Raw genomic sequence first — 27,673 nt, 5'->3', positions numbered from 1 at the left:
AGCGCACGTTACCAGCTCATGTCCAGTTCTTCATCCACCAATATCCCAATGTCCTTCTCCTCAGGGCTGCTTTTAATCCCTTCATCCCCCAGTCCTTATTTATACTGATGAGTGCCTTGATCCAGGTGCAGGATCTTTCACTTGGCCTTGTTGAACTTCATGAGGTTCACACTGGCCCCACGAGGCGAACTGGTTTCTCCATGCTGCACCAGTGAGGGCCCGGCTGCTGCAGGTGTACACAGCTTCCCCCATCAGTCAGAGATGCTGTACTGAAGAGGAGCCGGTCACTTGTGTCTGTTGGTTTCCTCTCAAAGCAGTACGTGCTAGGTGGGGGAGGTAAAAAAGATGCTTGCTAGGGGTTCTGCAAAGATTTCACTTGAGTCCCTTTCTTCTAGCGAGAGGAGTGTTGGCTGAGCCATGGGATGGCGCTGGGCAGCCCTGAGACTTTTACCCCGAGTGTTGCTGTTCAGAAGGTTTTTAGGTCTGAGAAAAAAAATAAGCTTCTATTCTTGCATGTCTGCTGGAAGCTTTACAGCTAATCTAGTTTGAGACAGTACCTGTAAGGCTGGGAATGTTTCATTTGTTATTGTGACCACACTAATTGCTCTTTCAAAGCAACTGTTCCTGTTCCTGTTCTTCTCCAGAGGGAGAGAGGAAAAAAGCCTTGTCTGACTTGGGATCTCAGCAGTGACTCCTACACAGTGCGAGTGTAGCCAAGCCAAGTTTAAAACAAGAAGCTCAATAGTTGATAAAGTTTATTCAATGAAAAATTCATTGCCGGTTGCAAAACATGCCCGGGAAGCCAGATAAATTAGCCCGTGGGGAGCTTCTGCTTGTAGGAGAGAAGAGCTAGTACGGATGTGTCAGCAGCACGGAGCTGCTGGTGGTGTGGATTGTGGCTGTATCCTTGGTCAGTTGACACAAGGTGTTTGCTGTCTTTGCTGTTAACGCACAGCACCCTGTTCCTGTGGAACTCCTTGGCTGTGCTGGCATTACTTAAGGCATCTGTCCCCACGATCAGTCCCCAGTCCATAGGACAAGTATCTTGCGCCACACAAGGGTATGTGAGGGTGATGACATTCTTCGTTCTCTCTCACTAGCGCAGCTGCAGCTTGCACAAAAAGTTGGCCGCTCCCTGCAGTGCACTCGTGTAGTAAGCCTTCAGTGTTAGAAGTACTAGATTCCAGAGAGACACGAAATGGTGGATGTTGGAAGGGACCTCTGGAAGTCACCTTCTCCAACTCCCATGCTCAAGCAGGGCCAGCTGAGGCCACTTGCCCAGGACCATATCCAAGTAGCTTTTGAACATTTGGGTGTGCAGACCCCACAGCCTCCCTGGGCAATCTGTGCCAGTGCCCCGACATTCAGAGGGAACGTCCTGTGTGTCAGTTTGTGCCCATTGCCTGTGGTCCTGTCACTGGGCACCACTGACAAGAGCCTGGCGTTGTCCTCTATGTGCCCTCCCATCAGGTATTTATATACATTGCTGGGATCCCCCTGAGCCTGCTCTTCTCCAGCCTCGACAGTCCCAGCTCACTCAGCCTTTCCTCCAGTCCCTCAGTCATCTTAGTGGCCCTTTAGTAGAGTCTCTCCAGTATGATGCCTCTCTTGTACTGGGGAGCCCAGAACTGGACCCAGCATTCCAGGTGTGGGCTCACCAGGAAGGATCTCCTCCTTGCCCTGCTGGCAGTGCTTTGCCTGATGCAGCCCAGGGTGCTGGTAGCCGTCTTTGCAGCAAGGGCATGTTGCTGGCTCATGTTCAACTCGGTGGCCCCAGCTGGGTGGCATCTTCGTGACATGCTCGGTTGTTTACCGGGAACTTGGGACTCGGCACAGAGCAGTGGAGGCATCCCAGTTGCTGCTTCAGCTGTTTCTGTGTATGTCCTGGAGATGGACAGCGATATTTTGAGTTAAATGCGCAGGGTATTCCTGGACATTTTTTGGAATGCCTACAAGGTGTGCACGAGCATCTGATAATTCAATACCCAATAAGGACTAAAACACATTCTTTGGGAGAATGGCTCTAACAGGAAGAGAAAATGAAAATGCTTTTTTTGTCATTTTATGATCAGAAATCAACCTAAGAGCATAAATTGAAGAGCAACTTTAAGACAGTTTTGTCCTCCCAATTCAGTTTGCCATGCACATCAGCAGTTTTTTGTATTTGATCAGAAAAGGGCATGGGTGACTGGTGCCCAGTCATCCCTGCTAGTCTTCCTTTTGGTTCTCAGTAAAATTTATCAGCTTTGCTAATAGATGAGCCCTTTCAAGTCCCAGAAAGATTTAAAAACCTGTAGTTTTGGGTCTTTCCACCAGCCTTAATAAAGCTGCATAACTGAAAAGGTCTGTCAGCTTTTTTCATTGATCTTGCTGACATGAATTCATGTTGATCAGGTAGATTTTATGTTACCAGATCAATAAATACCCACATCCAGGATTTTTATATGGGGTATACTTCAAGAAACCAAGTAAACAAAGTCTTTCCTTTGGTGTTTTTGATCATTTACAGGTTTTTTATGCTTAAATTAACATTGGATAAAAATTTATTCTACTTGTTTGAGTTTTTGGTAACACACATCCCTGCTCCGCAGATGCACACTGCATATTGTGATGGTTTTGTTATGATAATGGCTCTAATAAGGTTGCCTGTTGTTTCCCTTCAGTTTGCTTTTGCTCTACAAATACCAGCATTGTAACCTGGGTGACTGAAGACATGGTATTGCTGCAAATGGACATAAATACAAGGCTGCGGGTGGTCACTAATATTCTCGCATTCTTGAACAAATCCAGTCCCCTGCAGTCTAAGGACAGTAACATGGGAATATAGCGCAGTACCAATCTTTTCTATAAAGCTGGTCAAAACAGAAGCAATGTTTTGAATGATCCTGCAGCCAGTAGAACAAGTCCATGTTTGTTTTGACTATGGATTGCTTGTAAGGGTCTGGTATGGTTTCAGTTTCACTTGATTGCACGTCATTAGCACTGGATCCACATTGCCTTCTCTAAGACACTCTCGATAATGTGGAAGTGCCTCAGCTGCACTTTGCATTTGTTGCCAGTGCTGAAAAGGGGAACTTTCTGCTTGCGTTGCCCAGTTTCATTTCTGCACTTTAAATCTGAACAGGTCTTCTGCCAAATTCATCCATAGCCAATCTTTTGTTCTTCAGCAGTCTAAGCTCACCTTTCTCCATGTCTTCCGAAATGCCAGTCGTGCTCTTCTCCCCCTGTGCTGCACTTGCCTCTTTCACTGTGGTGTCTCTGCTTCTGTGTCTGGCACAGCACCTTTTCAATCAGTCCTTTCTGCTTTATTTTGGGTGAAATGTGTGTTTTCTGGGCTTAGGCTTGTAGCAGCCATTTCCCGTGGGTGGATGACATGAGCTCCTGCTCTGCCTTGTGCTGATGTAAAAAGCTTGGTGCTAAACGAGCAGTGTGAAATGGGGCTGCTTGTGGCACTGAGACCACGGTGTTCTTCCCCAGCCAGCCCACCAGTGGCTCAGCTCTTCCTGGGAAAGCAGATCCCCTCCTGTCAGAAGGAAGAGGCTCTCCTCGTGGAGGCAGCATCCCTCCTTTAGCAGGAGGCAGTGATGGATGCGCTGTCCCTGCAGCAGCAGCAGCAGTACCTGTATCACTCACTGGTGGCATGTGGGATGCTTCTGGCAGTTTGCTGTCTGTACTGCCGAAAGCAGCCTTGCATGTGTGTGAGCAGCCCAAGAGCAAGCTGGGTGGTACCGCAGCCTCTGCTGATACCAGCATGTTTGACAACACCTTTGCTGGGCACTTCTGTTCCTGCTAAACCAAGCGATTGGACTGGAAGCATGTTGGGGTGCAGTTCCTTGGCTCGCGTTTCACAGGAGGTCGTTCCGAGTGGCAGGAAAGCCCTTTTTGGCCTTAAAGCCTGTGGCTCTGCAAGCTTTTCCATCAGCTAAATATAACTTGAGAATTGCTCCTGACCCTCATGAGTACTGGGAGGCTGCTTCAAACAGAAGTGACTTGGCTGTGCAGGATGGGAGCACGGGGCTTTGCCATGCCTCCAGCATGTCCGTACCCTAGGTGTTTTTTCCTAATTCTATTTCCGTGTTATTAACATAGAGTTTGGTCGCTTTGTGTTTTATCTTGTTGGGAAAAATCTACCTTCTGTAGGATGATTACTTGAAGTTTCTCCTCTGTTGCTCCTTACATCACAGGAGCATGCAGCTAAGTCATAACCAGCCAGCCAGCCCAGGGCAGCACAACCTGCATGAGCTGCTGCTCCTCACACGGGTGTTTTAGGTGGTGTTTAGCCAGGATGGGACCACCAGACTAATAGCTCCATTCTGCACGTAGCTTTGGACAGCTGAAGTGGTTTTAACACTCACTGTGATAGAGCCTATAGAAGACAGGTATGAGCATATCCTTTCTGGTGAGGACAGGTCTAGTTCTAGTGTGTTAATATTTGTAGCAATTAAGAGTTGCCTGAAGTGCATGAGAGTCTACAGAAATGGCTCACACAAAGCCTTCTGTCATCCTCAACTGGAGCTAAAATGTTCAGAAAGGTTGAAATAACCAAGATCAATCCATGGCTAAGCTGTCCATCCCCATACGGTAGATACATGCTAAAGCAAAAGATGATGTCCTTCTATATTGTGGGGTTCCATTTCTCATCCCCAGTGAATCCGTTGTGAGGGAGTTGATTGACAGAACTCAGGAGAGAGTTTGATAAAAAGACACGCTATTCTCCTATGGAAATTAAGCTTAGCTTGGTTTAACAGAGATACTGGTATGTTTTACAGTTTTTTGTGTTATTTAAATGATGCAAGTCAACGAAACTCCCCACATACATGGGCTTATTTTCATTTTCTCTGGCTTAGATTATGTCCCCAAATGTTGTGTGAAATGCCTTCTGTCCTCTGCAGGGTAGTCATAAACTGATGGAATTTTTTTTAGCCTGTGCATGCTGGTGTTTCATTCTGCCTGCAGCCTTCTGGAGAGCCAGACAGTTGTTGGGACTTTGATTCATACAGGTTAATGTGTATAAATGTAATACAGGTCCAGGCCGGTCAGCAAGATCCTCTGCTGGTGAATGGAGTAGGGGAGAGGTGTCTGTAGGGGAGAGTCTTCCATTGCTAAAATTAATCAAGATGAAGTTTATCCTTCCTTTCAAATGCCTGTTGCTGTTAATGTATTGTATTGTATTCAAGGGATCTCTTTATGCTCTCTGGATTTTTGTTTCTCATTTTTATCTTGACATTAACACAGATTCTTCTCTTTCCAGGGTGACTGTTGGATCTGTATGGAGCTCATGTCTACCTCGTTTGATAAGTTTTACAAATATGTATATAGTGTATTAGATGATGTTATTCCAGAAGAAATTCTAGGCAAAATCACTTTAGCTGTGAGTATTTTGTTAAACCTTTTTGTGTGTGTTTTTGAAGCTAATGTGAAAAATTCAGATCTCTTTCACTCAGGTGTGAGAAAACTGGTTGGTATGTGTGCAGCAGAACTGCCGCTCTTGTATTGCACCGCACTTTTAATGATCCGTGAGCGTACTCTGACTTTTCCACAGCGCATTGCGTGATGGAAGAGAAGGTCCTTGTGTCTGTAATCAGTTCATTAGAGACCCCAGGACCATCTTCCTGCTCTGTCTGTAGGCACTGGCCCCCTCCGCAGGGATGGCTTCATGTGCACTGCTGGTGGCATCAGTGGCAGCTGGGCACCGGTCATCTCATCCCAAAGAAGGTGCCTAAAATAGAGGAGCTGTCTCCCTTTCTTCTCTTTGTATAGGAACCAAAGGATTGGGCATTTACAGCCAGGACACGTGAACCCCACCAAACTGTTTGAGAGTAAGGGTCTGGTGTCTGTGGTCTGGGGTTCATTTCTGTCTATCTTTTTCTAGAAAACAAATGAAAATGGCATTTAATAACTCTACTATGAGAGTACTGGCCCTGAGTATCTTAGACCTTGAGGGCATCTAGGTCCAGAAGGTCTACCTGTGCACTGCCCTGGAAGCCCCATCATGTGCAGGGGGGTACGTGCTGCAGCTCACAGCTCAGTGTGCTCCGCCAGCCACCCTTCCTTTCACATCAGAGCTCTTTTACCCCGACTTGAGCTGTGAGCTTCTGCTTCACCTGCCTGAGGGTGGGTACAGAAGCTTCTGGCAGGGCCAGCTGGGATTTAATCCAACGTTCAGTGACTAAGCCCAGCGGGGTTTCTCTGGCTGAAGCTTAGGTCCAAGGAGGCCATCCAGTCTCATTCCACCGTGGTAGCTTCTGCTGCCAGAGCAGAAACCTGCATGGGAGGAGCCAGGTGGGCAGCGAGGAGGCAGCACTCCAGCTGCCCCAGAGCCTGCCAGAGCTTTTAATTGCCTGAACACCTGAACGTGGCGTTGGGCTGGCAGGAGGGACCAGTCTCTGGGAGCTGCTCCTCAGTGCTAGACCTCATCCTTAGAGCAGCACGGCTTCAGAGAGCCTGGTAGCACAACACCATCCCTCTCTTGCCATCTTCTTCCAGGCAGGCTTTTGGACATAGGTTTTGATGATCTTTTCAGCAGAAGCAAAATGAATTAAAATGGTGAACTTTCAGTTTGTTTTTTTTTAAATCGTCCTGTGAAATCGGGCTTCCTAAGTGTTTCTTCCATTTGGTGGTGAACAGTTAAGTCAGAGCAGCCTCTGCTGCTCCCCACGCTGTTGCCTCTCAGCCAGTGGAACGGGAACAGTTTTTACCTACTGAAAAAGTACAGCATAGGGCTTGAAATAAGTTTATACTCAAGATAATTAACATCAGAAATCTCTTGACTTCATGCCTTGGCTCCTCTCTCCCAGAGTGTGACCTTTCCAGGTTACAACAAGTGGTTTGTGTTTACTTAAGCATGTGGCCTCTCTTGTATCACCTGTTTGCAGGAAAGATGGGGAGAAAAATGCTTGTATTGCATGGCATATTACAGCACTGATACCTCAACATATTAAATTCCAACCCCTCCCCCCATTCTTGGAGCTCCAGAAGTTTAATAATCACAGGAATCTTGTGACATTTGCTTATTTTTAATCTGTTTTTATTTCCTAGACTGTGAAAGCACTAAACCACTTAAAAGAAAACTTGAAAATCATTCACAGAGGTGAGTTCGCGTCTTTTCTTCTTGCCTACAAAAATAATTGCAAGAATTTTAAGCGTCCTTTGCTTCAAGTTGAACTGTAATTAGCATGCCTACTACCGCGAGTGTGAGTACAGGTTTTGCACAAGTGTGTCTCCCGTGGCTGTTTTGTTATCCCCTTCCGTCCGTGCTTTTCCATAAAAGCATGATTTCAGGCTCATCGTGTGTCTTCCTCTGGGCCCGTGGCATCTTTGGGGCTGGCTCCATCTCCTCTTGCTCCTGGTCAGGATCCTCAGGGGCGGTGAGCGCGGAGTGCCCCCCATGCTGCAGGGCAATGGCAATTGTGCGACGCTGCCGGTGTCGATTCTCTGCAGCTGCTGTTCTTGAAATTGAAACCTCTAGCCGTGACTTACTGGTTTAAATTTCTTTCCCTTGCAGACATCAAACCTTCCAATATTCTTCTGGACAGAAATGGAAATATTAAACTCTGTGACTTTGGCATTAGCGGACAGCTTGTGGACTCCATTGCCAAAACGCGGGATGCAGGGTGCCGGCCATACATGGCGGTGAGTAGGATGAGCTGGTGTGAGGATGAAACCGAGCTCTGGGTTGAGCGCTACCGCTGCCAGCGTCAGCAAAGATACCCAGGCTGTGGCAAAGTGACCAAATTCCCTGTTTTTTTTAGCTGGGTTCCTCTGCTGCCGCCAGTGCTGCAGCACCAGAGCGGGGAGCTTCGCTGTGCCTTCCAGCGGCGCCCGCTCACACTCCAAACCAAACAGCACACGGGGGCAGGCAGCACTGCCTGGCTGCGGGGTTTTCTTGGTCTGCAAGAAATCCATTTGCTACAGTAAGATTATGTCGCAGGAGTTAGCGCAGAGCAGAATTACAGTGATTTTTGCAAACCACTTTAATTCCAAAGTGTACAATAACTTAACTCCAGGAGAATGTGGTTCTGGAGAGCGGCAGTGGCAGAGCAGCTGCGTGGAAATCGCACACACTGAGCCGTGGCTCCTGGGAGTCTGTCCTGCTTGTGTGCTACCCTCCCCCTCCCAGGGAAAAAATCTGTGCTGGTGATCTTTTGAAGCTGTCTGAGGGTTTTAAACACTTCTGTGCAGCAGGTTGCTTTGAAAATGCATCTCTTGGTTTCACATGAGCCGATGGTACTTTGTGCAGGGAGCTGTGTGTCTGCTGCTGTCAATGTAACTTTAACTTCAGTGGCTGTATTTAACTGTCATTTCTTATCTTATGGCTCTGTATGCTGGAAAATACAGTTTTCTGAACTCTTATCTACCGCATAGGAATTCAAAAAAGAAAATCTTTCGCTTTTAAGGTACAGAGCCCGTCTCGTCTAGGTAACGGCTCTCAAATGGCTTTTATCCGACAGGCGGCACAACCTGTCTACCCCGATGCTGCTCTGTGCCAGCACAGAGTCTGAATCTTGGGGCACTGGACCTTTGCTTTTCACTGTCCTCATAGCAGAGCTCGTTACTCAGTAAGCTGGACAGAATAGTACAGATGAGATCCGTTACTGGAGACCAGTGCTCTGGTACAGCGAAATGTGTGCAAGCTCCTGACCTATGTAAGAAGGTGAAGCAGAGCAGTTTGTTTAAATAAAGACTTTGTGAGGCTGCAGAGAGGGCAGAGGCATCTCTGCTCTGAGCACTTTTGGCAAGCACATGGAGCTCCCTGCAGGGAGGAGGATCGGCCAGAGCTGCCCAGTTTGTTGTGTTGGTGGGGCACAGGATGCTGAGGGCAGCAGCACAGGTGCCCCAGGAGGGGACAGGAGCCAGTTCAGTCTGAGCTAGAGTGATGTGAGGCTGGGTATTTGCATCTCGGCCTCCAGGCACTTCTGATAGCATCGCTCAGTGGGGATAGGAGTGTTGCTGACTCTTCCCTGTCCTCTTAGGTGTGTATCAGGGCTGTAAATAGGGCTCTTGAAAAATTGCTCTCTCCTTTCCCCCTCCCAAGTTCAGTGGGCTATAATTACAGGAATATTATACAGGAAAACTGCTTTTTCTGAGAACCGTGGGTAGATGGTTAGCTTTACTCAGGCTGTTTGGTTTAGTTATGATGTGACAGTTACTGGTATGTCAGTAAACAGTCGGACTGCTTCATTTCCCCTGGGACTTGGGTGGGTAAGTGCTTCTGATAGCCCCTTGGTTTTCTTCCCTGTCTGTGCATATGCACTCTGCTCTCTTTGCATCTCCATCACCAGCTCCACTCTGTTGGATTTTTAAGTGAGTGAAAGTGTTTCAGTTTGGTTTGTGTTTTTAAAAGCCTTGGCATGGTACGCAGTTTGTGGGACAAGCCAGCAGCTGGCAAGCAGTGTGGGAGACGGCTGGCCTCTTCCTTTCTGCTCTTCGGACTCAGCGTCTCCTCTCCAAATACATGGGCATTTCCACGTTCTGGGAAGCCTGGGAAATGGGGAGATGTCCCCAGCATGCAGGCACATCTGCCAGCTCTTTCTCCAAGCCAGCAGAGGCTGATGGCTGTAGTGATGCTGTGATCAAACCTAAATATACCTGGGAAGGAGTCAGGCCAGTCACACTCCTTTCAGAAGGAAAATAATATTTATTTTTTTTAAGTGTAAAATAGGCAAAGGACATCAGCTGTGTTCAATCAGGGAGTTTCTGATAAGGGCTGTTTGGTGATGCTCCCTGACGATGAGAGCGTGTTGCTCTGTGAGACCCACATGGCCTGTGGCACTTGCAGTAATTCTTGTAGCATGAGCACTTGCCCGCTGAAGGAACCTGATAACACCGAGTTCACTGGAGCTGGGTCCCTAAATAGCTGTTGATAACAATAACATTGGATGGTGGCCAGTTTGACTGGGAGCAATACGATTAGGCAGCAGGAGCCGTGTCCAGCTGCTAAGCAAATGCTGTGTGGTTTAACCAAAATTGTTAGAGCTGTCACAGAAAGCAGCGTATCGGCCTTGGAGCTGCCAGTGCTGGAGAAGTTGTTTTGCTTTTGGCTTTGAATTCCCCTGTGATTGTTATATTGAAGTAAAGGCGTACATGTTGGTGCCTTGAGTTCTCTGAAAGAAAGAGAGGAAGGACTGAGCCCCCGCGCTGCTGCAGGCTCCCCGAGGGCAGCTGGGTTCGTTTGCTGAGCCCTCCGGAGACCTGTGCCCTGTGCCAGCGCCAGCATTGTGGGTCTGCTCTAGGCGGGTTTAGCAGCCTGCAGCCAGCAGTGGGGGTGAGCTTGCTCCTGGCCAACACCTCATCCTCCCTGGCTGCTGCTCCCTGGTGATCCCTGCATTGCCTCTTGCTGCAGCAGGTGCTGCGGATTTGGGCAAGGGGGGAGGCTCTGTGCCACTCTGAAGCTGGTGATCTTTGTGGCATTACTGCTTTTTGCCTTCTTCATGCTCAAGTGAACCCAGTTTCTGTGTCAGAGAGGAGGGATGAGGCTGCTCGCCTGGCTTAGGCGGGGAGGACCTAGCCAGCATGAGAATGGATGTCCTGTCCTGCCCTCCTCCTTTGGGACTTCTCCAGGGGCAGAGTCTGATGGTGTCACACGCATCCTTGGTCCCTCAGGTCCTTTTCCCAGGTCGCCTGGGAGCTGCCTGCTGCAAGCTGTGCCTGTGCCCTGCGCCGCGTCGCCCACTGTCCCCTGGGCTGCCTGCTGGGGTCTGCCTGGAGCCTTGTTGAGATGAGGGGGTGCATGGTGCTGGGGGGTGCAGAGCCACCTTGGTGCTAATGCATGACCCGTGTCCCAGCAGACACACTTGTGCTTGTCCCTGTGTGTGCATGAGGGGCAGCGCCAGAGCCGTGCCGCTGCTGGCTGGCACTCGGGGTGTGTTTCCAGCTCGTCATTTCTCCCTGGGGAATATGGGCAGTTGCTGCTGCCATCGGTACTCAGGGCCGGGTGGGGGCTCCGTCCCTGCACTCAGGTGGCTCATGCAGGATTCAGGCCATGAATGGAAAAAGGAGAAATTCCCCAGGCAGGTGACAGGGATGGCTCTGAGCCCTGCTCTCCTGGCCTCCCTGCGCACGTGGAGGGAGAGGCTGCAGGGATGCAGGAGCTCTCTGCATCCTTTACCCAAGCAGAGACACAGCAAGAGCCTCTGTTTCAGCTTCGCTTTCCTGACCCAATGCACAGGTTTTCATTGGGCTCAGTCATTCATTTATCTGAACGGGCAGGCTGCTGGTTCGAATTCATGCAGCTAAAATCATCTTGGATGCTCCTGAATATTGCTGTGTGTTTAGACTTTTTTTTTTTTTTCTTTTTTCTTTTTCCTTTTTTTCCTCTGAAACTTGGCACCCAGCCGTAATTTTTATGACTGAGAAAACAAATTTGGGAGGAGACAAGGAGACGTGTGGCACCATTCCCCTGCGAGCAGTGCAGACTGGATCCAGGCTCTGCCGCCCACGGCGTAGTAAATGCCAGGGGAGATGCCTGAGCTCTGAGTGCAGCCCTCCCTGCTCGCGTGCTGCTGCTGTCACCCACGGACTTCAGGGGTTTCGTCTGAGATGATAACCTCCGCTTACTCATTCACCGGCTAAAATAGTCTGTGAGGTTCACCCACCGTGGGACTTCTCCTGTCCAGACTTGGCTCCTTAACACCAGGTGGCACAGAGCCCACGCTGAGCAGCTCTGCTGCAGAGCGGAGCTCGTGTCCCTGCCTCCGTGCTTCCATCCCCATCGTGCCAGGGACACGGCAGGACGGCTCTTCTCCCCACCTGTCTGCACAGGCAGTTTATCTAAAATTGGGAACACGGGGCAGCAGCCTGTGTGAGCAGACTGTTTGTCCAGAAGTATCGCGGGCGGGCATGAGCCCTCCCTGAGCCTGTTTGGCTCTCGCAGGTGAGGCGGGGGGGGTTCTTCAGGAGGACCCACAGGGATCTGCAGGGGGATTCTCCACCCCTGTGCTGAGCCTTTTCCTACCAAGCATGGGAGAGCCCGGCTTGCCTGCTGCACACTCCGCACAGGCTGGGGGCTGCTGGAGCTGCTGGGCAGCCCCCCAGTCCCCCCCGACAGGTACCCAGTGCTGTCCGCGTGCAGCCGAGACCGGCCCCCACCTCCACTGCCCCCCCCACCCTGCCACCCCCTCCCTGGCGTGCAGCCTGACCTGCGCGCTGGAGCAGGCAGGGCGCCAGGGCCATGGCAGGAGCAGGGCACGACGCCTTGGTCAGGACCAGGTACTCCAGCATTCGTGGAGTGCAGAGGCTCCTATATTTCCATAATACTGGAAGGGTTGGGGTCAGGCCCTTGGTGTAAGGTTCTGTGACAGAGCTACGTAGTGGGGCTGAAACAATACCTTACAGCCCCGCAGGACGCCGCATCTCCAGAGCTTGCTCTGTTAGTCTAACTCAGTTCCTGGAAGCAGCAGTGGAGATGGCACTGAGGGGATGCGTTGAGCTCTGGGTGCTGGAGGGTGGCCTTCCAAAGCAACACCAGAGAAGACCTCCAAAGTGCTGTATTAACGATCCCTCTTCAGGTGCTGGAGAATCTGCCGTAGGGCCTGTGAAGTTGTCCTCCTCATTAATTTTGCTGTGAATACTTTCTCTTTAATATGAGTAAGTCTTGTTTTAATGAATGGCTGTGAGCTTCTGTTCCTACTTTCTTTCCAGAATTAAGGAGTCCTTTGCTTGCCACAGCTTCTTTTCCCAGTAGGTGCTTTCTGACTCTGATGCAGTCATCTCCTAAGCTTTTCTTTGAGGAGATTAGGAACTGAACAGCTTACGTTCTTAAGGCAGATTGGATTGTATTTTATGGCTGTGCTATAAACCCCCCATTTCTTAGCATCCTTTTACAAATGTAGACCCTGAAATTGAGCAAACTTCCAGTGTTTGTCTCACCTGTGGAGTATGTAATAAGAGCAGCAGTTCCTAGCACATCACTCCATCTACACACCTTTAATCGTGATGCTTCTCTGGGATTTCACGCTCTCCTGTCCTTTCCTAGGAGCCTGTCTCTCACCCCAGAGCGCTGCTTTTCCTGCCTGGTTGAGTGAGTCAGCATCCAGCCAGAGCCCAGCTTACCGAACAGTCAAATCACTCTAGTTCTTCAGGAAGCCTTATTTATCACACTAGCCTATTTATCACATATATTTTTATAATATGCAGAACTTAGCACCACTAATTTTACATTTTCTTGGATATTATCAGCAGTGGGCCGTGGAAGGTCACCTTTGAGGTCCCATTACAAATCCTGTCTTTTCCACTCAATAGAGTCCTTTTAACAGCAGTTACACTCTGAACTCTATGAGTGAAGCCATTTACTAATGCAAATTATTGATGCTTCATTTAGTTGCAGTCTAGACAATGCACTGTACTAGTTCAAGTTTATTACAGCCACACATTTACCTTTTTTAACAAGAGGAGTAAGGTCATTGAGAACATGCTGTGCCAAGCCCGACAGGACCTCGTTGCCTTCATTAATGTTCCTGCCAATCTTTCTGTGCTTAGCAAGTATCCCCCATCCACCAGACCATGGCTTTCCTGTGAATCTCCCTGCTGTGGAGATCAAGGAATTCAGTTGCTGTTAGGAAAGCTGGCTGGGAGGGGATGGTAATCCCATGCGAACGAACGGAAGTCAGCGTCTCCACCTGGAAAATGCTGCTGGAGAAGTTTTTAAATGAATCATTCTTTCGGAGTAAATATGTAAAGGAAATAGGAGGGGAGGAAAGGCTATTCTGTAGAAACATGATCTCTGCTGATAATCTCTGTGCAGCTGCGGGCTGCTTGGCTGACCTGGGCGAGGGACAGGAAATCAAAGAACAGAGGGGATTTTGGAAGGAATGTCTGAATTCGTAAGTCTAAGCAAGGATGAATGTTTTGGCCGAGGTATTTTTTGACAATATTACTCTTATTTCCTACGTAGGTGTGTAAGTGGTGCACACATGGAGACGGTGTTACTGCAGCTGTCCTAGGGGTGGTAGACTGAGGAGCAGGGGGAAACGGCAGGTCTGCCTGGCCAGCAAAGAAGGAAGAACTCACGTTCTCCACTTCCTTGTCATCTCTTCTACCCATCACGCTGTGTGTCCTTTGCTCTGCTGCACTGCACCCTGGCCAGGGAGCCGTGTCTCCTCCTGCGACCAGGGCAGGCTGCTGCATAGGATGCTGCACGACCTCTGTAGCAATTGGCACTGTGATACAGGCCCAGAGAAAACAAAGTGTTAATAGGTTTTTCATCAGTTACCCAGTACCGGAGAGGAGGGGTATAACCTTAGAAAAGACTTCACCAGCACAGTGTGACTGTGATGCCTCACTTGCTTATGTGAATGACTCATGTCTGTGCTCTTAGGCTGAGGCTTTTGCAGCACTGAGGTCACCTGTGAGCTCCTACGTGCCCAGGAGGAGATCTAGAAAGCTTATTAGGCTTTGTTGTACATAAAAATCGAGAACCATGTGAAATTAGGCACCTCACCTCTTCAGCAGCCAGTAGAAGAATTTGGTGTCACCAAAGGGAGATCGCTGTCCTCTAAGGGAGATCAGTGTCACCTAAAGGAGAGCCTCGGAAACTTTCTGTAGAGCAGAGCAGGAACACCAGCCAGGAGTGGATGGAAGGTCCCATCTGTCTGGAGCTCCATCACCTGCTGCAGGGCTGCATCTTGGGCACCAAGGTCTGCTTGAGAACCAGCACGGCACGTCCCCCGAGGACAGTCACCGCAGGAGCGGGCCTGCCTCTTTTCTGGGAGGTGGTGGTCATGTCCACAGGGCTGGCAGTGAACATCTCCTGGAATGGTTAGTGGTCAGGCTCCTCCTCAGCCTTACAGGACCTGACCTGCCAGCCCAGCCCTGTGGAGAACATAGGGAAGGGGCTCACAGGGATAAACATTTGGAGGTCTCAGCAAGCACACGGTATCCTCGCACTCTGGAGGAGGAGGAGGAGAGAGGAGAAGCAGGTCTGAGAGCCCAGTGAGTCAGTGTCTCCTTGCCTGTCCTGCTTTGTGCCCATCGCTTGTGTCCCAGCCTGGGCTGGGATGTGACACGCTGTCCATCGCTCTGTGCTCCAGCTGAGCGTGCGAGACACCTGTGCGGGGCAGAGCCCTGAAGGCAGAACAACTTGCTTTTCACCGTAGGAATATTCTTGAGAAATGCAGCAATGTGAGAAGTGAGTGACAACATTTTCCTTTACTGAACAGCAGAAGAATTTCCCAAACTAGTTAGTTATGCTCCTGAAGATGGTTTCCATTGCACAACCCTGCAGGCAGCTCTTCAGAGACATCGCTCCCCTTCTTGCTGTGGCTTTGGTTTCGAGTTGGCTCCAGGAGCTGAGGCGCTCGGGCACTGATGGCTGCTTCTCTGCGAGCACTTGTTGAACCCCTTGCAGGGCAAACAAGAAAACCACGGTAATGGGGTCACCACCGCAGGGGAGATGGCATTTTTGTCTCGAGTGTCCTGAAACAAATACATGTGGTGTTTTGGTTAACAGAGCAGCAGAATAGCGTGCTAGGGAGCTGCTGCTCTTGCGTGCAAGACTCGTATCTAGTTTGTGTCAAGAGCAGTGGAGGGCTGTTAACTCTGGCTGCCCCAGTTCGTAGCTCACTTGTGTGATTTGCAGCTGAACTTGACCCAGATGGTGCTGCAGCTGCAGATGTGTGGTGCTTTACATTGGTCTCACTGTTGACTAAAGCCAGGGAGATCCCTGGACTTGATTTCTCATCTAAGTGAGAGAAGGTAGCCTCCAACAGAGGCAGGCAACTTGTGTCTAGCATCCGTCTGTTCCCGTGGTTGGAGCGGAGTGAGAGTTTGTATCATGTAGATTTTGTTCTACTTTTTGTCTTGCGGAAATCTTACTCTTTCTGGTTGTTCTTTGCTCCTTTTACTTTCTTTTAGTTTAGGGATGCATTGGCCTAAGTGGCAAATAACAGTTATGTACATTTTAATGCCATGTAGACAGTTTTGAATTTTCAGTGCATGTGGGATAAAATTCCCTGATCATATAACCAGTGAAAATCCAGATCTGAGCTTCAAGAATTGGGTGTTCCCAGAAATGCTACTTTGCTCTTTAGCAACGTGAAACAGCTGAAGACTGCAGGGAGTTGAGTGTGCATCTGCCCCTGTGTCACACCCTGCCTAGCTGGGGTGTGGGGGACGGGGAGGGTCAGTGCTGCCCAATTCTGCTTGTGTTTCAGTCAAGGTGTGGATGCCTGGGTGGACACTGGAATAGCGAGAAGCCCTGTGGCAGCCTGCACTGTTCTTAGATGTGTTCATACCCTCCCTCTTCCCACTGGCAGCACACCCAGTGGTGGGTCCCAGCCATTCCCTTTCCTTGCTTGCATTTGGCATTAGAGGGACACCTGGCATGGGCTGGGCTTCTTCTGCAGCCCTCGTTCCAGGTGCCTGGAGTGTGACATGCTGAGTCATCCTTCATTGGTGTTAATTATTCCCATGTCATCTACATGGAAAATTCCCAGGATTCTTTCTGCTCTGGATTTAGATGGGATTTATTTTGGTCCATCCTGCTTTCCCTTTAACTGTGCCACCAGTCTAGGGCCATGTCCCTGTTGCTCCGTCTGCGCTCTGCTGGGTGGTGGTAGCAGGCTGCCCCTGCACAGGTGCTTATAATTCACTGTGCTGCACGGAAAGCGAGTCGTTCTGCAGCCTGTGAACTGCTCTGCTTTGCTGTGGCACATCCCTATGGATGTGTGGCGTGGGCGTCCTGGCACTGGCAAGGCCAGCATCCCCAGAACTTCGTGTGGCCCTGTGCTGGCTGGTTCCTGGTGGTAGCTCCAGGTGTCGTGATGGATCTGCTGCTAAACCCCAGTTCCCCAGGGTGGTGGATGAGGGGATGTTTATTCTAGTTCTTATGATTCCCTAGGGATAACTTTGCTGTAAAAACAGAGAAAGCAAGACTTTGTGTTAAAGAGAGCCCCATGTGAAACAAAACTAAATAAGTAGACAGTAAAAATTATTCAAGTGGCTTGTACAAAAGGGGGGAAAAAAAGCATTGGACTGTGCTGAATTGCTGTCTCGGATCACCTTTTACGTTATACCTCCATAAAATCAGTGCTTGATTCCTTAAGATGTTTCTCTGCTGGGGCTGGATGTCTGCCCTAGCAACAAGTTTGCCTCCACAGCTGTGCCAGGCCCTGCCCGGCGGGATGAACTTAGGAGTTTTTTCAGTGTTTGCAGACGCTTCTCATTCCTTCCTGCATGGCATGGTGTTTGACTGGTCCTTCTTCCTGTTTCAGCCTGAAAGGATAGATCCCAGTGCATCCAGGCAAGGCTACGATGTCCGCTCAGACGTCTGGAGCTTGGGGATTACATTGGTGAGTGAGCGGGGTTTAAACCTTCTGCTGCGCGGTACGTCGCTGGCGGGCAGCCTTGCTGCGCTTCGCAGCGCGAGGCAGTCGGTTGGTGTCAGACACGTGCTTGAAGCAAAGCCCGGCTCTGCCACTGCGAAGCATTTGCATGTTGTGGTTGCAGCGGGCCCCTCCTGGCTCAGGAGCAGGACGGATCCCTTCCACGCAGATGGCTCTCCCGAACCCCTGAGGATATATTTAGCTGTAGCTGTGTTTTGCAGAGAAAGAGATGTGAGCAGGGAAGAGGTGTTGGATCGTAAATGAATTCTGTCTTCGAAATCTCAGATGAGAAGGGAGGGTGAGCGTGGCAGGGCAGAACAGAGCACCCAGCCTGTGTAAATAAGCGTCTCAGCCCTGGCATCTGGTGTACTTCAGCTGTGCAGAAGACTTCAGTTAATCCTGGATCCAGTTGCTGATTCCTCTCTGGCTTAGCCACAGCACTGCTGGGTGCACGCGGTGATAAATTGAAAAGACCTTCCCTTCTTGAGGCGGTGAAGTAGAAGAGAAAGCAGGAGCAATAAGGATGAACCAGTAGCTTCTGTCCTCCCCACTGGTGTTTTAAAATGCTCGTTGTCCTGTGAGGAGCAGGGAGTTGGACTCGATGATACTCACGGGTCCTTTCAGACTACAGATGTTCTGTGGTTGTGTGATTCTCATTCCCCATTTTCTCCAGTGGTTGTTGGGATGCCTGGGAAGGGGCTGGAGGATTTTACTCTCTTGCTTTTGAACACCTTGATGAGAGCATTGATTCATTTAATAGTCTCTGGAGGAGAAGATATTGTCAGCTTGAAAAGCATGGCATAGGCGGGTTAAATCTGGAGGTGCTCCTAACGTAGGCAGCAGAATTTACTACCGGGTGGGAATTCCTCACCTCTTCCCTGAACTGAGAGCTTCATACAGGGAATAGGATGAAGAATCTCATCTTCATCTTCCTTTTGGGGGGTTCAGGGTCCTCACAGATGTTTTCTTACCCTGGCTGAACGTACCTTGTGTAATCTGCCCCGTGCTGTTGCTGTCTCTCTGCAGTATGAGCTGGCCACAGGGCGATTCCCCTACCCCAAGTGGAACAGTGTGTTTGACCAGTTGACGCAAGTAGTAAAAGGAGACCCGCCGCAGCTGAGTAACTCAGAGGAAAGGGAGTTCTCCCCAAGTTTCATCAACTTCGTCAACTTGTGGTAAGTGTTTCCGACTGAAAGCACTTGGGGTTGGCTTCTTTTGTCATTGCTTAGGTATGTGGCAAGGGTCGTGCGCCAAGTGCTTCCACTTCCTAACTTACATTGGTGCAGGGACATGCAACTGGGGGCGAGAACCTTTTCTGTTTTGCTGGTTTGGAGGTGATGGGAGACTTGTTTGGGTGAGGGCTGAAGGACAGACCTTTGGGAACTGTTCTTCAGAGAAGAAATGAGGAGAAAATCTCTGGGAGGCTGTGCTCGGGAGAGGTGTGATAAGACCCACGGCAGGAGGTTTGCGTGACCAGGTAAGGGCCTGGCCTATGCATTCTGTCGGGCTGTCACATCCTTGGTGTGACAGCCTGGGGACAGACCTGATGTTTGCCTGTTCTTCTGCAGGCAGAAGCCTGAGACACCTGACAGTATTGTCTCGGGGTGGGGCAGAGGATCTGCATTGGTCCTGCCTTTTGCCTGGCAGGACCAGGAGCCTTCCTGCCCATTTCTGCTCAGCACAGTGACTCTCAGGGCCTGCAGCCGTTGTTGGCTTCATGTCTTGTGTCAACTGTAGGTCAAGATCAAGACCAGAGACGGCTTTGTGTAGGGAAGGGCCTCTGCAGCATGGTCAGCTTTGGGTGCAGAGTGTGCAGTGGTTGTGCAGGAGGCTTTGGGCAGCCCATGTGCCTGTCACATGTGTGTGGTCCTGCTTAGGTTAAGGGCTGATTGTGAATTTTCTGATGAAGTATTTTTCTATCAAAATGTGAAAGGTGGTCAACATAGTTTTGTTAACCTAAAAAAAGCACATAGGAGATCCATCGGTGTGACCTGCGTTTGTCTTCTGGGACCTTCTGCCCTGGGCAGACTCAGGTGATGGACATTCCCAGCACAGGGGTATCCATCTCAAAGCTCTGTGACAAAGGAAGACTCAGCTCTAGGCAATTTTAACATTCAAGAGGTTTTGTTTCAGGATTTTCCATCTGCTGGTTTGGATTTTACTCTATTTCAGAATTACGGATTTTTCTGGAGGCCAAGTTTCATTTTCCAGCTGGCTGTAAGGCAGGCCTGGTTATTGTCTTTGGGCTGCACAGAACAGAGCATCAAACCGGTTTGCTACTCAAAAGAAGTTTCCATTTTTTAGTCAAAAATAGTATTTGGCTAGAAAGTCAGAGTTGCCTTCCCCGCATGCAGTACAAGCAATGGTTTGTTTCCCCGATGGTTCTCCATAGAGATGCTGTATTATTACGGAGTTTGCAAAGCCAGGAAGGAGCTTGCTGTCCTGCCCCGTAGGCACTGGTGAGTTTGGCTCCAGGTCACCCAGCTGAGAAGCCTGTGTGGCACCGCTGCTGAACAGCATCTTTGGCCCATGGGTCTGGTTTCCTGCCCATTGACTCCTCCCCGGGGTCGCTGCTCTGGAACAGCTACAATGCACAGGCCACAGGGCAGGTTTCACTCTAATTCTGGTTTTTGTTTCATCTGGTTTTGTAAGTAATCTGACTTCTGCCTGGAACATCTATGATGTCTTCATAGCAACACTGTAATAAGTATTTATTTTAATAACCTTTATTTAAGTGCAAACAGTAATCTTTGGTGTTACTAAGCAGGCAGGTGAGTCTCCAAAAGGCTGTGCTTTTGGGTGATGGCATAAATCTCTTGGGCATTACCCTACACGTGTGAATCTAATGATCTATTTTTGTGCATTCAAGAGTCAGGAGGAATGTTGAGAGTCCTGCAGTGTCGCTGCTTGCTCACTATGATAGATCAGTGCCAAAGGGATATTTTCAATAATGTTAAAAAGTTTCAGGGATTTTTCTTTCTTTTTTTTTTTTTTTTATTTCCTTTGGATCCCAACAGCGCTGTGAATGCCTGGGTGGAACATTTTTCCCCTTCAGCCCACCTCCCTGTGTTAGATGCTTATCTGAAGTCACACTCCTCCTGGAACTGCTTAGGAGTGATTCAGCTGGGTGCTCCAGAGTTTGCGGAGGATCCAGGCTCTGGCTTTTGGGAGCCTGGTGCTGGCGGCTGCGGAGCTGCCATCGCTTGCAGGTAGAGCCGTGGGCTCCTGAAGTCCAGCGTGCCTGCGGAAGGAGATCAGATGCTCCTGTGACAGGGTAAAACTCAGTCTGTGAGCTGAAGTTCTGACTAGTTAGTTGCCTTAAAGGTGTTGCGAGGAGCATATTTGAACCCCCAGACTTGCCGAGGTCAGAAAATGGATCGCTGTTGGGTAGCGAAAGCCTGAAGCAAGGATGTTTGTGCAGCAGCCGTGGGATTTCCTTCCCTCTCTGCCCTTGCACAACTCTGCAGGCAGGTCACAGGACAGAGCAGTGCCGGGCGTGCAGCGTTAATTGCCCTCTGCTTCTCTAAATAATTTGAGGCTGCGCTATAGTAGTGCTGGAGGTTTAGAACGGTCCAGCCAGAGCCCGTGGGGATGGAAATGCAGCTGCTGGTAACTAGACTTAACTCCCCTCATTTGGAAAAGATGTTACAGCCGCCCTTCTCCTTCCCAGCGGTGCAGCTCTGGCTGCCGGCTCAGGGCTGGTGCTGCCCATGGCCGAGCTGGCGCGCAGCCCCTCTGCCTCTGGTCCCTGTTGCCCCCACAGTCCCCTGCTCTGGTCTTTGCTGCCATCTGCTGTGCCGTGTGCCAGGCGGCTGGGCTGCCAGAGTCCCTGCAGGAGGGGACACTTCCCAGCGGCCCCCCATGTCACCTCTTCTGTCCCATCCCAGCAGCTGCAGCCCGCTCAGCGCTGGACCTCGATGAGCCAGGAGGGCCGGGAGCCCGGACCTGGCCCCACAGGGCATTTTGGCTGCCTGCTGCAGCCTTGGCCCCTGCCCCTGCCTGCCGAGGTGATGATGTGGTCCCTGTCCCCTCCGTCTGCGCCCTGGCAGGCAGTGCTGGTGCCCCTCTGCCCTGCTGCCCGAGGGGTGGGGAGGGGGCTGTGGCTGCTGCCCAGAACTTGCGACTGTGCTGCGGCCAGACCCAGCTCCATATGGGGGCCGCGGCAGCCGGGATGGCATTCTGCTGGCAGCTCCCTTGGGCTTGGTCCCCAGCAGGGTTCGTTGGTGGCCACATGTGCTGCTCAGCCGTGTGAGGAGGGAGGGGGGAGCCCGGTGGGACCCATCGCATGGATGGCTTTTCCGGGAAACAGAAGGTGGTGAGTCCCACCACGGCAGCAGTAGGTTCAACATTGTGTCCTGCAAAACTTTGCATCTGATGCCTGTAGCAATTTCCCCAATCCCACCTTCTCCTAATTCTCTTTCTGCTTCCTTTAGCCTTACAAAGGACGAGTCCAAAAGGCCAAAGTATAAAGAGCTTCTGGTGAGTGCAAAGCGTGGCTGCCTGCACCGGCCGTCGTGGCTCTGCTGGTCACGCAGTGGGGGTGGGTCACGTGTCTGAGGTCGCTCCCTGTCACCCTGGGCCATCGGGCAGGGTGCTCAGCTCCACAGCCTGGGAAAGAGCATCACCTCCATGCCACTGTCTCTGGCCTGTGGCTGAAATCATCAGCATCTGTGCATGAACACAGGAGATGGGCGCCGGGGAAATGCCCTGTTGCAGTGTCGGGGCTCCCTGAAGCGGGCAGGCTGGGGCAGGAGCACGCTGGACGTGCCATGGACATGCTGCCTTTGCTCAAGCACCTGGTACCGTGCAGGAGCCCTGTCAAATTGCTGGCTGGTGCTGTCACGTGTAAACACCTCCGACGCAGGTTGGACTGCTCGGGCAAAAGTGAGACCTGAAGGAGCCGGGCTCTGGGTGGGACAGCAGCAGAGTCTGTCTGTGCTGCGGGGCCCTAAAGGAGCAAACGCAGCGATGCTGCTGGGTGGGTTGGATAAGTCACCCCTGTCAACCAGGCACCTTCAAGGAGCTCTGGGCATCTGGAAGCCACCTCTCCAGCGGGGTGTGAAACCATGCCCTGGCTCCCTGCCGGCCGTGGTGTGATACAAATGGAGTTTGCCTGGTGTCCTGGCCCAGAGGGTCACTCTGCTTGTTACTTTCCAGCTCTGTGTTGGGTCTAGCCAGTACGGCCCACTGGGCAGAGCGGAGGGTCAGGGTTCGGGGTAACTGGGTCTGAGTCCCAAATCTCCTGTTCGACCTCCACAAGCCTGTCTCCCCATTGCTGACAAGGCTGCTGATGAAACCTCTTTTGAAAGTATTTTGGTACGTGTCCATGCTACAGAGGAGACACGCGTGCACCCTCGCTGCCTCCTGCCCAGCAGTTCCTGACACCCCTGGAGTCCTGTCCCACCTTTGTACTGCACGCTTAGGGTGCAGGTTCTCTGTATGTGCAAGCCATGGGCCAGGCTATGTCCTGTCCTACAGCCACTGCCAGCCCCTGTGTTCTTGCATCAGGCAAATCCATACGCTAAGCTTCTGTCTGGGGGAGCCAGCATGTGTCGGAAGGGTGAACGTAACCTTGTTGGGTTTTTTTATCTGATTCCAGAAACATCCCTTCATCCTGATGTATGAGGAACGCACAGTGGATGTTGCATGCTATGTTTGTAAAATCCTGGATCAAATGCCAGCAACTCCCAGCTCTCCAATGTACGTCGATTGATATTGCTGCTACATCAAACTCTAGAAAAAGGGCTGAGAGAAAACAAGCTGTAAAGAATTTTCATCACATATTGCAGTGTTTTTAATGCTCGCCCAGACACCATGTGCAATAATATTGGTGTTATTTCCATCCTGTCTGTATACTGTTGTCACATATAAAGTGCATCCCTGTAATACCTGATCACACAGTGTTAGTGTTGGTCAAAGAGAGACCTCATCTTGCTCTTTTGTGGACATATTCATGAAATGTGGAAATAAGTACATTTATTTGTTGACCGTGATTGGATAGCACCTAAAATTCATTTCTAGACTCAAAACTTGGAGACTTCTCAGCAGCTACTGGAAAGATTTTTCTCTCAAACTCTTCCAATTGTTGTTTCAAGTAATAATAAAAAGCAAACAAACAAAAGTTAGGCGTTGTCTGTCTGAACATTAAGAGACTTTGCCTGGAGGGAGAAGAATTTGCTTAACCAACGAGATGCTTTGCCTTCTGGAGCTAGAAAGGCAAAGGAGAATTTTATTCTTCACAAAGTGCAATAGATTTACTGCTATGGAATTCTGTTGCTTTACAGTCGCAGTGTACTTTCTGGGGACAGTGTGCTCAGCTGAACTTCCTGTTAAAGAGAGATCATGTTAAATATAGTGAATATGTCTTTACCAAAAATACGTTGCATTGAAAGAGGCTAACATTAAACTATTCAGAGATGGGACATAATGTATTCTTTCTCCTTTTACCAAGCCAGCCACTCTTCACTCTTAACTAGGTGTCCTGTAAATTGTTACCTGGTAAGATAAGACCTTTGACCTGAAGAATTATTAAACTACTCGATTGAATTTAACCTGCTTGTGACCTGATTTATAGCTGCAGTGCTCACCACCAGCTGGCTTTGCTTTGACTTCGACAAGTGCTGTTCACAAAGTCTGCAGCTGTTTTAATGAGCCGCAAGTGAATGTCTGTAATTTCTAGCCTTTCTCATTATTTCTCATGTTCTTCACTGTCCCCAGCCCTGATGCTCACGCCTTTTCACTGACCCCGAGACCAGCCTGGCAGCGCTGCCGCGTCCCAGCCCAGCGTCCCTCACAGGACCAAACCTTGGTTTCCTTCTGGCCGCTGTGGGCAGGGTGGTGGGGATGTGCCCCACCGCGCTGGGCTCCATGCCCACCCCGCCGCTGCAAACGGCTGCTCTGCTTCGCTTGCTGGAGATTCTGGCCACCACCTTCTGGGTGTACTTCACCGCTTTTGTGCCCCTCTGTAGCTCTTGTTACTGCACCCTAGAGTGAACCTCACTGAGATGCTTTGGTGCACGTAGAGGTGAGGTGGAGATGAGGGAGCGTCTAATGAATTGTGGGCTTTTAGCTGACCCAGCAAAGCCAGGCAAGCTGTTGCCTTTTGGCCCATTGCTCAGCGAAAAAGCGCATCAGCCTTTTTTTTTTTCTTTTTTGAATTGGCATATTTTTCGAAGATTACATTTTCCTGAAAACATTTTTTTTTTCCAAAACAGTGCTGTTTTCAGGCATTTAGTAGCATACCAGGGATAAAATGGAGGCTGCAGGGTCTCCAGTTTCCATTTTGAGTTGTCTAGTTCAGGCACTTGGTAGGACTTCATCAATGTTAGAGCAGCCTGCTGTCAAAGCTCTGGCAAAACTGGACCCAGGATGCAGAGGGCTAGAGACGCAATGGGAGTGAAACCACAGCGGTACTGGCAGGATTCCCAAGGAAGGGCTTCCCACGTCAAACCAATACTACCAAGCGCAAACTGGGCTGCTGCGGGAGCACTGGAGACCAGCACATCCCTGCCCCAGCTGCTCGGTTGGGAAAGGAGACCCGAGGCCGTGCTCGTGTGGACACCTGGCACTTCTCCGGCCACGGAGGTGATGCCCTCGCATAAGGCTGGCAGCACCGTGCATTTCCCGCTTGGCTGTCGGAGCTGGTCCCTCTGGCACCAAGGCTGATGGCGATGTGATCCTTGGGGTGCAGCGTGCCCAGCCGGGCAGGGAGGTGCTGTCCTGCCCCTCCTGGATTACATCCCTCCAGGGCTGCTCATCAGGCAAGGCATCACTAAAGTCTTCCCAGAACGGACGAGGCAGAGCTTTCTGAAGTAACTAGTCATTCCCAACAGCTCTGATTAATCACGTGGAAGGATCGGCCCAACAAGATACGTGGTGTTATCTAAAGCGGTAATGCTCTCCCCAGCCCCACAGCCTTGGAAAAGGCGGCTTTTCTCAGGCTGGGCACATCCCCACAGCTGCAGTTCCTCACGGAGCCTTCAGCCGCCCGTAACGGGGCCTCGGGGTGCGGGGGCTTGCAGGGTGCTGGCTGGGGGGATGCAGAGGTGGATCCAGCAGAGTTGGGTGCATGCAGAGGTGCTCTGCCTCTGCCCCCACCTTGCAGATGCTTAAGTCCAGTTCACATCTCCCCAGTGACAGGGAGACCAAAAACCTTTCTGAGGGCTGACGCCGAGATGGATCCTCCCCCCAAAACCCGTTTCCCCCCCCAGCACAAGCGACTGTCTTGCTCTGCTCCTTGGGAACGGCTGGGCTCTGTCCTCTGGTGCCAACCCTGTCCGGAGCTCCTCTTCAGCAGCGTGACCAGTTTGCTTTTGATGTGGGAAATGGAAACATGAAACTTTGAGCTGCCAGTGACAAAGTCAGGGCTGAGGTGCTGTGGCGTGTGTGGCTGTACAGAAGGGCAGGTTTAGCGTATTAAGCATAGCTTATTATAAACTATTAAGGGTGCACCATTTATTACAATGTATCTTTATTAAGAAAAAAAAAGGTGTATAGTGTTCAGAAGCTGTGAAAATAGTGTAAGAACTGTACATTGTGAACTCTGGTTATTTTTTTTTTTCCTTGTACCATAGAAAAATGTATAAAGTTTATCAAAAAGCTGATGTGCAGGGATGTTGCCTTATTGTCTGTAAAATGGAGCTCAGGAACATAACTGCTTCAAAGAGCTTCAGAATATTTTATCCGGTATCCTGGTTTGACTTCCTCCTCTATTTAAGATATTATACATGGATCAGAGTGTTTATGTAATAGTTCTATCCTTTTGCCTGCAGGTCAGTTGTAATAAAACTAGGATGCAACTGTGACCTTGTTATTTTCATTTTGTAAGGTCAGACAGGAATGGGAAGATTCATTAAAAGCCGTTGTAATACCTGGCTCCCAGGCCCCTCCTCCAGGTGGAGGCAGCTGTGCAGGAGAAAAGCAGCCTTCAAAACTGCTTATGTAAACTAAAAAAAAAAAAAACAAAAACCCAACAACAACAAAAAAAACAAAAAGAAAGAAACAAACTTGTAGGGAGACCTGGATATATTTTCTTTCTCTGGAAGACTGCTGAGCTCTCTGTGCTCTTGGGATGCCTCTCAGGTGAGCCCTGCTTGCTGCACAGGGAGGTTCTGGTGGCTCAGGACACCTCGGCCCTGCGAGGAGGGCAGGTGGCTGTGCCCACACTCTGGGAAAAGGGCAGCTGATGCTCACAGCCTTGCAGGCTGCTTTATTCTTGCCAGAGCAGTCAATATCTGCAAAGTCCAGATGATGTGTGAGTACCAAGTCCTGGGTGATTCCTACTGCCAAGGTTCCTAGTGCTGGGAGAAGTGTCCCTCCTGCCTGGAAGCCATGGAGGGCTTGGAGACTGTCCAGGCAAGTAGGCAGGACCCCAGTATCCCCACTGGGAAAGAAGACGGTGTCAGAGGAGAGGGCCTGGCCATGAGTGCCTGTAGTGCTGGAACTGGCTTCATGGACCCCCCCAGGAGTGCCCAGCTCGGTGCGGGGTGAGCCCGAGCGCGCTGGCAGGCGTAACCGATCATACTGCAGCTGGAGCAGAAGTACTTATCAGCGGGTGGAGTAACCTGGCATTGGCTTTTGCAGTGTCTCTTCACTTGGAGGGTGACAATTTTATCAAGGGAAGGCAGATAAGGGAGCTGAAGAAAGTCTGGCTGCATAAGGATACACAGTGTGAAAGGTTAGCAGTGGCTGAAGTCTGTCAGGTGGCAGAAATTCAGCATTTCGACCAGACTGAGCCTTTTTCTGGAGGTTTCTTGTTGCAGCACAATACTTTGGACATTTTTGGATCACCAGTGGTCCTCACTCTTCAGCCAGAATCCAGGATCCCTGATTTGGTGATTTCCCAGTAGAGGACAAATTCCAACCACACACCAGACCCTCCCTGCTGGGCAGATGCTGGAGGACCCAGCTCCCCACCTCAGCTCCTTTCTCCATGAATCAGAGCTGCTCTGGGATTCTGTTCCTTTTGCACTGCGACCTGCCTTCACATCCTGCGGTTTGTTCTTGGGGAAGCTGTCACAGCTGAGGGAGCTGAAAGGAGCTGGTGGCTGGATGCGAGTCCACCTGCACGCCCCATCCTGGGTATTCCTGTCTCTGCGGGAGGGAGAGGATCCCTCTCATCTCTTTTCCCCTGTGACTGTGCGGCATGCAGAAGAGCTGCATTTGCTGACATTTCAGTTCCTCTCTGTTGAACTCGTGTTCAGTTTTTCCCCCGTGCCTGTTTTGACTTCACTGCCTTTGCTGAGGACCCCCGTTGTCACTGTTGAAGGTGGTACAGAAAACCTCTGACCCACATCCCAGATGGCACGAGTGTCCCATACCTGCACAGTGCCACTGTGGCTGCTTCTTTGAGCCCT

The 27,673-nt window shown here is 50.4% G+C and overlaps 1 protein-coding gene across 3 annotated transcripts in view; it reads left to right on the top strand.

The window, feature by feature from the left end:
* MAP2K4 (mitogen-activated protein kinase kinase 4) overlaps positions 1–23,869 on the top strand; it is a 90,188-nt gene extending 66,319 nt beyond the window's left edge. For all 3 annotated transcript variants that reach the window (XM_055794926.1, XM_055794927.1, XM_013298206.2), the window contains 7 exons: positions 5,252–5,371; positions 7,039–7,090; positions 7,505–7,632; positions 17,208–17,285; positions 18,345–18,493; positions 21,752–21,797; positions 22,918–23,869. In XM_055794926.1, the coding sequence (XP_055650901.1) occupies positions 5,252–5,371; positions 7,039–7,090; positions 7,505–7,632; positions 17,208–17,285; positions 18,345–18,493; positions 21,752–21,797; positions 22,918–23,031 (687 nt within the window). In that variant the 3' untranslated portion in view covers positions 23,032–23,869. The remainder of the gene's footprint in view (positions 1–5,251; positions 5,372–7,038; positions 7,091–7,504; positions 7,633–17,207; positions 17,286–18,344; positions 18,494–21,751; positions 21,798–22,917) is intronic.
* Positions 23,870–27,673: the final 3,804 nt, after the last annotated feature.

The sequence above is a fragment of the Falco peregrinus genome, chromosome 2 (assembly GCF_023634155.1).
Source record: "Falco peregrinus isolate bFalPer1 chromosome 2, bFalPer1.pri, whole genome shotgun sequence".
Taxonomy (NCBI): Eukaryota; Metazoa; Chordata; class Aves; order Falconiformes; family Falconidae; genus Falco; species Falco peregrinus.
The sequence above is the reverse complement of the archived record's forward strand: the minus strand, read 5'-3'. Positions and strand labels throughout refer to the sequence as shown.